Source organism: Arctopsyche grandis, chromosome 9 (genome assembly GCF_051622035.1).
Source record: "Arctopsyche grandis isolate Sample6627 chromosome 9, ASM5162203v2, whole genome shotgun sequence".
In the NCBI taxonomy this organism is placed as follows: Eukaryota; Metazoa; Arthropoda; class Insecta; order Trichoptera; family Hydropsychidae; genus Arctopsyche; species Arctopsyche grandis.
The window spans coordinates 31,125,876-31,138,374 of record NC_135363.1 but is presented as its reverse complement, the minus strand read 5'-3'; the positions used below and the strand labels follow the sequence as shown (position 1 = coordinate 31,138,374).

General features: G+C 42.1%; 3 protein-coding genes across 3 annotated transcripts in view; 2 read left to right on the top strand and 1 right to left on the bottom strand.

Moving 5' to 3' along the window:
• The first annotated feature begins 881 nt into the window (after window positions 1–881).
• The window catches only part of LOC143917399 (uncharacterized), a 557,584-nt gene continuing 545,966 nt past the window's right edge, over window positions 882–12,499 (top strand). The window contains exon 1 of the mRNA XM_077438902.1: window positions 882–944. The gene's annotated coding sequence lies outside the window, so the exon portion shown is untranslated. The remainder of the gene's footprint in view (window positions 945–12,499) is intronic.
• Window positions 1,270–4,301, top strand: CycK (cyclin K). The gene is made up of 3 exons (XM_077438859.1): window positions 1,270–1,893; window positions 2,579–2,765; window positions 2,829–4,301. Exons 1-3 carry the CDS (start codon window positions 1,379–1,381, stop codon window positions 3,312–3,314), a joined length of 1,188 nt encoding a protein of 395 aa, XP_077294985.1. The 5' UTR covers window positions 1,270–1,378; the 3' UTR covers window positions 3,315–4,301.
• On the bottom strand, window positions 3,584–12,087 carry Pez (protein tyrosine phosphatase non-receptor pez). Its single transcript, XM_077438858.1, has 8 exons — window positions 11,275–12,087; window positions 10,491–10,657; window positions 8,284–10,417; window positions 7,988–8,212; window positions 5,486–5,686; window positions 5,215–5,401; window positions 4,978–5,141; window positions 3,584–4,908 (listed from the first exon to the last, which is right to left on the bottom strand). The coding sequence occupies exons 1-8, from the start codon at window positions 11,911–11,913 to the stop codon at window positions 4,780–4,782; spliced, it is 3,846 nt and encodes a 1,281-aa protein (XP_077294984.1). The 5' UTR covers window positions 11,914–12,087; the 3' UTR covers window positions 3,584–4,779.

Sequence of the window (12,499 nt, the reverse complement as noted above, 5' to 3'; positions counted from 1 at the left end):
GGCTCTCCGAACCCAGCCGGGTTGGTCCCCACTCGCAGGAAGGCAACCAAACTCGACCATGTCGTATAAGTGAGCCGCCACATCACTCCCCCCCCCCCAGCATCAGCGATACCAAAATTACAAAGAAACAAATTTTACAAAAGAAAAAAATTATTGTTACACAAAGAGAAAAAAAATTATTGAGTGGGGAGAAAAAAATTGTTGACGTGGGTCATCCGCTGTGTAGGTGTACCGCCCTGAATGGTCGGTACATTCGAGGGCGGTAACGTCGCGAGCAGGACGGTGGGTGGTCCGATGGTCGCGCCGATGCGATGCTGCGGCGGCGCCGCTCTTCCGAGGCTGATGTCGGTTGGTGAGGCGGCGGGGGCGGCAGGGGCATCGATGTGGTTGATGATACTCCGAGCTGGACTGTGAGTCGTTGTGGCTCATGGAGGTGTTGTAGCGCTACCGCCCGTCTCGGCGTGACGACGCTCGTGGGGACGGACGGGGCCTTGATGATGATGATGGTGCTGAGGTGGTGTGTGATGAATCTTGTGGTGCTGGATGACCGTTCTATGTGTAGTGGATCGCGCATGACTCCACATCCAGCTGTCAAGATCGTCGTCTCATTCGCTCCCCCATTTTTTTAAGCACCTGTCATCGACGTTGTGGCTGGACTCATGTCGATAGGTAGGTAGGTAGGTAGGTAGCCGTGTCTGCTCGTTTATTGTCACCCGCGGGCCGCGGCGTGCTGTGTTGATGGCGATGGGGGCGCGGCGGGTAAGCTTTCCCGCCTGGCTCGGCGAGGCAGGGATGAGCGGCATGTTGAAATTGATCGAGGCTGCGTGGCTCGATGTCGGGGGTCACCAGTATGGAGGATGAACGAATGAGACGACTGGCATGTTAATGCACGTGTTTATTATATGACAGCTGAAGACAGAGTGAGTAGTGGCTCTCCGAACCCAGCCGGGTTGGTCCCCACTCGCAGGAAGGCAACCAAACTCGACCATGTCGTATAAGCGAGCCGCCACAGTGTATAGAAACACGTATCGACCTTTTGACGAGGCGAGCGTGTGCCATGCGTTAATGACTTTCCTGGATATGTGTCGCAGTGACCTGATGAGATCATTTCAGTTGTACTATATGCCTACAGGGCATCCAGTGAAAACCAGTAAGAAATTAAAGGGTTTTATTTTTAAAATAAAATAAAAATCAGGCATATTTTGGAGACTTTTGTGCCCTCAGAAGCACGAGACCGTGTGTGTGTGTGTACATAATTCGAAATTCGAAATAACGAGAAGGACGTCGGAACGAGACGGGCTTGGGGCCAACTAGTGTCAGTGCGCAAGTGACAGATGGTGTGCGCAGTCGTCGATAAGTGAGAAGCGAAGAAGCGAAGATGCCGAGCTGGTACTACGACAAGAGCGCGCTGTTGCGCAGCCCGTCGTTCCTGGAGGGGATCAGCGCGGAGACGGAGAGCCGCTACCGCAAGGAGGGCGCGCGCTTCATCATCGACACGGGCACCCTCATGGACCTCGGCTACAGCACCACGGCCACGGGCGTCGTCTACTTCCACCGCTTCTACATGCTGCACTCCTTCCGCACCTTCCCCCGCTACGTCACCGCCTGCTGCTGCCTCTTCCTCGCCGGCAAGGTCGAGGAGACGCCCAAGAAGTGCAAGGACATCATCAAGCAGGCCAAGCAGCTGCTCTCCGACTCCAAGTTCGCCACCTTCGGCGCCGACCCCAAGGAGGAGGTCATGACCCTCGAGAGGATCCTGCTGCAGTCCATCAAGTTCGACCTGCAGGTGGAGCACCCCTACCAGTACCTGCTCAAATACGCCAAATGCCTCAAGGGCGACAAGGTCAAGCTGCAGAAGATGGTGCAGATGGCGTGGACTTTCGTCAACGACAGGTCAGTCGTTTCACTTGCCCAACTCCGATTATAAAACGAACCTCGCTCGGTTTCGATCGATATAATAAACCAATATGGCGAAATTCATTTTCCCCCTTGTCTCTAAAGACTCGCCATTTCAGCTTCCTTGAGACTATATATTCTCTATAGAATTTACCCACAACTTAACCTATCCAGCACGAACCGTATTCTTTAAGTACGGACAATATTCTCTGGTACATTCTTTAAGAATGCGCATGCGCGAATGGAATATGAATCCGTCCATATAGAATGTACCGGAGAATACTATCCATACTTTCAAAATACCTGTTGCTGCCGGTTCGTGCTGGATAGCTATGAACAGTACTTCACCCTAATGTTTGTATTCATAAACAAGGGTGACTTGTATCAAAGGTAATCGATAAGATAAGCCTTTTTAATATTCTTCTTTCATTTTTATATTTAAACTGATATGTTTACAGGTCTATCTTTAAACTGGTTCGTTTTAATACATGCCATAGTCGACTAATCTCGATGATCTGGTTTATACTAGGCACTTATTGAAAAACTTCAAATCTAAGACGCACATATGTAGTAGATTGTTATATAGACATTTTACAATATCCATGAGTTGACGTAACAATTCGTTTCGTTAACCTTAGACATTGTATGTATATATATATGCCATATTGAAAATGTTATACAGCTTAAGCACTACACTCTCCCTGCAATGGGAGCCTGAAATAATAGCCGTCGCTCTGATGTTCCTCGCCGGTAAACTGAGCTTATTTAAGATCGAAGATTGGAGCGGACGAACACCGAAACACAACGCATGGTGGGACATGTTCCTCGAAGACGCGACGACCGATCTCCTAGAGGACATATGTCATCAGGTAAATATCCACACAAAGAGAACACGCATATAAAACGATCATGATACATTCCAAGATTTGCAGGTTTTGGATCTATATACGAACACGACGACGCTGGTGCCGGAGAGCCCACCACTGCTTCCGCTTGCAGCCCAGACGCCGAAGAGCGAAAAGAAAAAATCAGTCTCGCCCCCGCAGTCAATGTCGCCCGTAAATCCCATCACCACGATCAAATCCATAAACACTCCGATTAAAAACAACGGTATTGAGAGGATGGATACTAAACCAGATCTGCATGTACACCCGATCAAATCCATAGTCAGCATTGACCCGGCGAGGTTCCAGTATCCAATGAATTATGGCCCTCCGCCGCCTTACGCTGCATCGTTCCAAGCTAACATTCCGACTTTGCCGACGGCACCACCTCCACTCCTATCCTTGCCTACAATTAGACCTCCATTAGGGTTTTCTGAACCGCCACCCAATCATTATCCCCCCTCGGTACCTGTTCCTCCCCATAATTACTTTCCACCCCCTCAATCCAGATCCTATTATCCACCACCTACTTAATATAATTCAGATGTTGTATAGACTGTTAATAAAATTTATTTTGTATTTGCTTGTGACGTACAAAAATATCACATCTCAAATTCACTTTAATCTCAACTATTCAATGATTGGATCGGGTGTGATCCAATTGTAATTGTATTTATTTTTGTAAAATAAATTGTCGTAAGTAATTAATTATTCCTGTTTTGACTTTTATATATTCTCATACCTGGAATGCAAGGAAATAAGGCAGGTTTCCAATGTTTACAATATGAATTGATTAGACGATCAACAGTTATACGTTTATATTTAGAGTTAAATTGTATAAATATACAAATACATGTAAATACTTTTTGAAAGAAAAAAAAAACACAGTATAAAGGCACTATATCAAAGATATCATACTTTTAACAATCTCGTACAATATGTACAAATGATAATATAAATTTCATAAGGCACATACAATTTATTTTTAAACATCTAAAAATTGCAACGTAGACGTCTTCTCTTTAATCATTATAATACACAATACATAATTAGTAAAAAGGATATGTACATGTATTATTATTACGAAGTATAAGTAGTAATGGTGTAAATAAGTACGTACATATATTGGAGACACAAGGCCGATTTTAGATGAAAATATACGGTAAATCGGACTCAAACCGTCGGCTGATTTGATCGGCAATCTTCAGTTCGATTTATGGCACGTTTTCTGTTTGACACTTCGGCCTGGGAAATACTGCACATCGGTCGAAAGTAAATGGTAAATTGTACATGCTTTGGACCGCAAATATGAAACGGGACTAGTCAAATATACGAATATGTCAATGTCATCAAAATTTACACACCCGTCAGATCTACCTAATATACATACAAACGATTGTCTTAATTGTTAAGTATATAATAAAGCACACTATAGAATAATCTCTTAAGACGTTTCGACACGAGACGAAATGTCGTGTCATTACACATGACAAAACTCACTTTAAATACATATAATTTTACAAAAAAAAAAAGTTCAGTCAGTGCTATAAAACAATACTCATAAAATAGTTGCTCTCAGTTGCTTTCCGCGTTAAATTATAAATATATATAATGTGTGTATATAAACTATTTATTACTTATTCCGATGGACAGATTGAGTATTGAGCGACCATTTAATATGAAATATGATTTTCAATCACAGCATTATAAACGATGAGCGTTTTAATACTGCACTTAGACGTATATATAATTCATGACTTATATTATAAATACGTATAAAATCTTAATACATTGTCAATTCAATTGATGTACATGCATTCATTCAATCGCGATGAAAGACTGTGATAAATATTTAAAAGTTACTACAAAAAAATAACCAATATTAACCACGAAACCGTTGAAAAGCTTCCACATACATAAAACGTATCAAACAATACTTGATTTTTTCATTACAAAATCAGTAAGTTGTGTGGAAATAAAAAAAACCAGAGTATTCCGTTTATATCAACCTCGTCTGTTTGAGATAGTGTATCAAAAGTCCGTGTATGAAACGATACTGATGAACGTTCTGCAGAAGATTAGCCCGCTGCTGATGAAGTAGACTGATCACACGCGGTATGTCAAGTTCCTAAAATAAATTAATAGTTTAAACACCATTATCCATACCGTATTCGTATTCAAATCGAGCAAAAATAACCTGATTATGTTCTAAAGTATAAAGCAGCAGATCGGAAGCGATGGTTACGCCGGTTCTTCCGGCTCCTTGAAGACACGCTACGAAGACAGGAGGATTAGCATTATGAAGCGGTGTTATTTCAGAAGCACAATGTTGCCGAACGGCAGACAGTTCCTCCAAAAACCCTTTAAAATAAAAACATCATCGTCAAAACGTACAAAAACAACACAACATTCACCGATAAAACTATTGCATTACCGAGGAAATGCTCGGTCGACTTGGGAACGGTGATACTATCAGGCCATTCTATATACTGCAAATGCCATATAGTCCTCATCTGACCGATCGTGCCCATGTTGCTGTAATTGCCCTTGCCGTTGATCACTCGCAATCGCGAAATCACCACGTAATCCGAAGCCTGACTTGATTCGACGAAGACTTGATACTGGATTTGAACGAACGAGATGATTAATGACTGGGAAAATGTGTGTACGAGTTTAAAGAAGTGTTTTTTTTTTTTTTTATCAACCTGTCCATAATCTTTGGTTCGTCCTGGTGAGAGTTCGGGCAGGTGGTCCGGAGAAACGTTGCTGGATATGTAAGCGAGCACTCGCGCCCCCGCTTCCCAGACCGCTTGCCAGAATATGGCACTGCTTAGTGGCGATGAAGCGTTGGTTTGATTCGTAACGGAACACGCCACGTAAAACCTTTGACTGCTGCCGACTGTAGCCTATATGATCAATTTCAAAGACATTACACTTTACACAAAAAACGTTAGAACACATAAAATGAACGGAAATATATCCTATATATAACTAGATTGCAAAAATACCAATGTATTCGATATCGGTATTATCGAAAGAACGATACCGATATTACCGGTACTTCTAGTATTTTTTTTTAATTAATTAATTGTTAATATAAAAAAAAACAGTGCTCTCGATATCAGAGCAACATGTTTATTGGAAAAAAATACGTCAAAACATTTAAATACAGGATATTCGGGTACAAAACTGTGAAGTAGGTACGCCCCAGGTGGTTTGGTGATTCAATATTTTAATTGTAGTTATTACTTTGTTTATATACATATGTCACAGTGAAATTATAATTCAAGTGAAAATATATTTTCACTGACGTTTCAGTGAAATAATAATCGGTTAAATTTTCAGGGTTGGTTTTATTCATTTAAGATTAGATTGTTAGGGTTGGTATTATGTAACCTTTCCACCGCGTACGACTACTGTACATGTCCTAGCGAACATGCCCTCAGCGCGTGAGACACGCATAGATGTCTTGGAAGTTCCAACCTGTATAAGAGCAGTCTATTGTGTTAAAATTTTATAACTTGGTTGAAAATATTACTAAATGTATACTTTACCAAATTCAATAGATGGCAGTAGTCAAAAAAAATTCAATATAGGCTAAAATAATTTATAAAATATTACAACCTATATTTATAGTCGAAAACGCGATAACAAAATCCGCAAAAAAGCTGCCGCGTACAGGGCATGTTCGCTAAATTTGGTGACGCGGGCAAAGGGATAAGGATTAGGATAGGTTAGGTTAAGTAAGTGTTGGCCCTATTAATTTAAGATTGGGTTGTTAGGGTTAAATTTAAATTTAAGAGTTAAACATTGTAAATTCATTGTTTCATACATTTTCACTGCTTGAATTGGTGAAAATATATTTTCACTTGAAATATGCTTTCACTGTAACATATACATCTTTTATGTTGTAATTGATGTTTAAATTCTATTTAATTGAATATTTTCTTCAATTTTAAAAATATAATAAAATGTATTTATTTGAATTATTACTTTTATTTCCTGATTTTTAATTTTCACATGCTTCAAAAAGAGAAAATGAAATATATATAATATGAAACAATCATTTTGTCCGTATATAAGCAACTTTTTAATTCGTCTTGCACAGGCCCCCGCAAAGTTTGGGGGCGGCTCTGCCCAGGTATAAAGGATTGTAATATTCCGTAGAAATATCGCTCACTGGAGATGCAAGAGCCTACCAACAACTGGGGAATGAGGAATAAATTATGAAAAAGTCGCGTAACCAGCAGAATAAACTAGTGGTTGATGCTTTGAACAAAGTGCTCACGGGTTCAAATCCCACTGGTTTCTGCTGACCAGACCTTGGATTTGTGACTCCAGGTCGATCGTTTCCTATCAGAGTTTGCCAATTTATCTGATTTTCATTGAAACGGTTCCAACAGATTGTCAACCTTAACAAATTGGAACATTACTGTATTTGTGAATGTTGATTGATATGTATTTACTTAATTTCGCTGAATTGTTTAAAAATGTGGAAATTTACAAATTTGACCATAGACTATGTGGGTATTAATTGACATGTATTTACTTTGTATAATCAAATGTACAATGTTTCTGGCCGGGAATGCGCATTGGGATTACCTGTTAGTCCTTCCTGGTATATAAAAAAAATATATATATGGGCAATATTTCAAAATTTAAAGTAAAAATTGCCAATTAAAATATAGAAAGTATCTCCATTTTAATTCATAAAACGTAACTTTGATAAGTCTGCACGTGGCCGGATTTTACACTCGTTATTGGCATACTTATATAATTAATTATATCTGCAACTTCTTCTCCAAAAATGGCGAAAAATAAAATCCCACGCCGATAATACATTTAATTCCCTACAATGAGCATTTTTAAAAGCTTTCATTTAGTTTGTTGTATTATCCGCTTTTGTACCTGCTTTCAAACAATAAACACATCGGTATATTATTTGAAATGTACGAATTTGAAAAGAAACGATACTGTCGATATTTATTTATTTAATACCGATAGTACCAAAGGCTTATTTTCAATCAAATACTGGTACTATCGATATCGGTATTGCAATCCCTATATATGTATAACGTTTGATCGTTCGTTTGTCTACAATGCAAAAATACAGTTTTAAATTTATTTATATATTTCCCTAGCTTTGTTATCGTCAACTTGTAATAGAATAATTGAAATAAACCCTATCCGAAACTCATCAAACTTACTGTAATATGAGACGCATTGATATATCCATATTTATTCGCTTTTGTAGGTGTGAGTCGAACTCGGTTGTCTTCATACGGCAAAAATTCAATATTTCCAGCGTTGAGGTGCGAGTTCTCCGGCAGCAATGCAGTCGTCATATCCGTATTGACATCCCTACCTTTCGGTATCCGCTCGAACGAAAACGACAACTGAGTATCGACCATCTTCCTCTCCAACAATTGACACTGAAATCCCAAAAAAAGACGAATGAAATAAAAGCAGAAATATTCATACAGCATTGAGCCACCGTTCATACCATGACTTCTTTGGAAATACTCGGCGGAAGAGGCTGCAGCTTGGGCAGCGCCGTCGACCACCGATGCTTCTCATTCGAATCTTGCAGCGTGTTTTTCTTACTCTTATCCTGTCTCCCGAGTGTCGCACTCTTGACTTCGGTCTTATTGCTCCTGCCTCCGAACATTCCCCATCGCCTTTTCTTCTTCTCCTTTCCGGGTACGACACTGCTAGCGTTTGAGGAATTCACGCTCGTCTCCAAATCGTACGAGCTGCTCTGCTGGGTAGAGTCGAAGAATGACGACGATGGCATAGTGAAATCCAAAGCGCTCCGTTGCGACGATACCTCACTCAAGTTGTGCAAACCGTCACCAGCCTTGTCCCGTTTAAAGTATCCGCTGTTCACTTTAGCAAAAGTGAACGGCTGATTGACATCCTCCGGCGTGCTTATCGTGATCGTCGTGACGTTGTTATTGTCCGACGTTTGAATCAACGGAATATGTAAACCGGTAACTGATCCTTTCAACGACACGTTACATTCGACCTTATTAGCATTGACTATTTCATCGTCTCTGCTAACAGAGATGGATTGCAACGAATTGGTTATGTCTTGAACATCGCTCCGCCTACTTGGTCGTTCATTGATTTCGACTTGGGTCTCATTATTGTTCGATTTTAATACATGAGCATTTACGTAATGATTCACATTAACGCTTTGATTAAAAGCTCCGGCAAACGAGCCGGATACTCCGGCCTGGTTACTGTTCAACATAATAGATATCGGCTGGCTTACTTTACGTTCGGCGGCTTTGTTCACCTCCGGAGCCAAATTAAGACTATAAGCCCGGTCTCGTGTAGTTTCAGCTTGCCACGGCAACGGAACGTTCTCATATATCGGCTCTTGCGAATCGCTGACAGTGTTCAGTTTCTGATGCTGCTGCAGGATCATATGACTCCTGTACGGCACTTGCGTGGCCGGCATGCAATACATTATATTACCTCTATCGTCGTAAACCTTTTGAATGTGATTGGTGAGATGATGCGGCTGTTCGATTATTATATGCCGGTTCGGGACGTCCATTATGGACGCTAAGTTTTCGTACGTGCCATGAGCTGACGGCAACACGTTTTGAGGCATTCCGGGATAGGCTACATTATGAACGTTGCCGCCATGCAGACGGTTCAAGTACTGCCTGCTGAGGAACGTCCTGGATGAGACTAAATCGGGACTAGAGCCTGAAACTTGCGAGCTGATGTAGCCCCGGTGATATCCGACAGGACTGATGCTCTGACTAGCGATGGCCAAATCTGGAGTTGAATTAGAAGCGAGCCCGTTGGACGGATACGGGGGAGGCGGTTTATAAACATTCAAATAGTGAATCTGTTGATGTATTCCTGTCTGCATTAAACCGCTTTCTAATGGAAATCCGCTATATCCGTCGTGCCTAATGTACGACATGTCATCAGGATGTCTGATCGGTCTGTTTACGACGGCTGTGTGTCTGGTAACGTCGGGATAATGAATCGGTCTGTGAATTTCCGGTTGTGAACCGTATATGAATGGTTTCGCAGAGCCCATCGGATTCGCGTGAACTACATGTGTCGGAAGTTGCTGGCTGTACTTTTGCTGGACTGCGGTGTCGTAGTCCGGAGCTGCTCGATATGTCGGTAGCAATGCTTTTAACTTGTCTATTTCGTTCTGAGATTGCAGTTGGTTATTCGATACGGTGAGATCTAAACAAGACGTTGATAGAGCTCGTTGTGTGTTCGATAACGGTTGTGCAGCTTCCGATTGGAGGCCTTGTTGGGATCCTCCGTAAGCCATCATCTTCAAGCCGGACGTTTCTAGCAACCCAGGTACGCTCATACTGTATTCTTTATCCAGCGCAACGCAGTCCAAATCGTCACGGCTGTCCGAAATGCCATCGTTTTGAAATTTCGGTTGTGGTAATTGAGCTGCGGGTATGGTCTGATCTCCGGGAATATGCACGGCCTGTTGGTGTTTCATGAAAAACGTGTGCTGCAGCACGCACATTCGCCACACGTATTTGCCGTCTTCGGCCGAGGAAAATACGAACGACGTATTATCGGCTGTGTTTTGACATTCGATACTAAAGTTTCGTTTGTGATTGATTACGTTTTTTATGTCCGTCCACCTAAAATAAAGAAATGAAAAGTAAGTCAATTTAAACAGTAATATATTGTATTCAACTCGGATATGATGTTTACTTGTAGAACTTAGGGGTGTCGGAATTCTCCTGTGTGATTGTAATCCCAGTGAGGGATATCGCAATCTCTACATCATTTTGACGAGAATGTTCTTTAGCCGCGAAAGTCTCCTGTCCATATCCACTCAATGATTGACACGCGCTGATGAAACCTTCCTCTGCTTGCGTCTACAAATAATGCGTTAATTTTATGAGAATTAACAAGTGAATTATTCTTATTATTCATATTGAAAAATCAATATGAATAATGATTTTTTTATATACATATATGTCTGTCGTCTTTGGGAGAAAAATACTAGCTCTAAAATTAAAATATTCTAATAAAGAAAGTTTTATAAACTCATAAATATACACCCAGCGTTTTCCAAGTCAATGTTAATCGATAAATATATTTTTTTATATATTTCAGGTTGATCAAAAAACAAAATCTATTATGAATTAATTCGCTCGTTAATCACAGAAACTCAATATGAGTGTAATAATACAATACATAGATTATAATACTAATCTGCAATTATTCTCAGTAATCTGAGCCTTATCGAAACTGACAATAAATCATTTCATATGATTATTAATAATACATAGGATATTTTTCGTCCGAGTAAAATTACTATATTGGAAACGACAAACATAATGTATGCAAAAAAATATGCAGATATATCTATAATACATTGGGTTCCAAATTGAGTATGACAGATTAAATTGATTTTAATTGAATGATAAATAGATTTAAAAATTGGGCAACCAATGCTAAATCTCACTCAAACTTCAGTTTGTTACAATACCTGCGTCAACCCTCTCAAAGTCTGATGGTGATGTATAACGGCAGCGATCAACATCTCCAACTGAGCGTCGGCCAACTGACTCCCGTCGACGACCCTCCCTCCGTCCCTCATAGCTTTGGGAAACGCTATCAAATCCTTAAAGTAATCCACGGTATGCCTCTCTTGGTGGTCCCCGTACTCGGCCTGATGACTGTAGGCCAGCAGCAAGACGGCCTGGCGGCAATCGCACCAAAGCCTGCCGTCGACCAGGTCGGCCTTCAGCTGCAGGAAGTAGTGGTAGCGAGTGGTCTCGTCCAGAGGCGGCGGAGACCCTCGGCTGGGATAGTGCATGAGTCGGAGCTGAACGCACGGCGAGCGCAGCTTGCGGAGTTGCCTGGCCAGGGGGCGCGACAAGTCCACCCAGCGCGGGGGCGTAGTCCCCGCGGCCCCCGCAGCCCCCGCCGCCCGCAGCCCCATCAGCTCGGGCTGCTGGATGCAAAGCCTCTGGCAGACGTGCTCGAGACATTCTTGCGCCAAGCTGTCTGCAGCCAGAGTACATTCCACTACGAGCCCGTCGAGCAGCTCCACGGACACCACGAACAGGCTCTTCGACACGACGCTATAGTGGCGACTCTTCTTCAACTTGAGCCGGAAAGGCATCCTGATCCTGATCCTGATCCTGATCCTGCTCCTGCTCCTGCCCCCGTCCCCGTCCCCGACCCCGGCCTCCGATCTCTCCGCTCATAACCTGAAACTCCTCAGCGCTCGTCACCCGCCACTCGCCATTCGCCGTTCGCCGTTCGCACAACAACACTCGCACTCACACTCACACTCAACTCGCACACTTTCATGACCATACTCTTGGTTTACGTCATGCTCCTTGTCCGTTGCTCATTACTAGATATGTGCCCGCGGGGAAAAACCGGTTTATTCCCGGGAATAAACCGGGTTTTTCCCTGGGAAAATTGGGCGACGGAAATTTTGGGAAAATTGGGAAAATTTAAAAAAAATGTATATCAATCAGATTTTCAAATCGACATATTTTTAGATACTCGCATAGAGTCAATAGCCCTCTTTACACAGTAGTTCTATCGCGCGTGAAACAGCTAATCGTGCGCGAAAGCGTGCGCGTGTAAAGATCTTGGACCGGGAAGGGATAAACCGCGCGATAAACTCAGCAGTCCTGCGCGCAATCGTGTGGCTTGACGTTGTCTTTACACTGAAAATTCTTTCGGGCGCGCTTTTG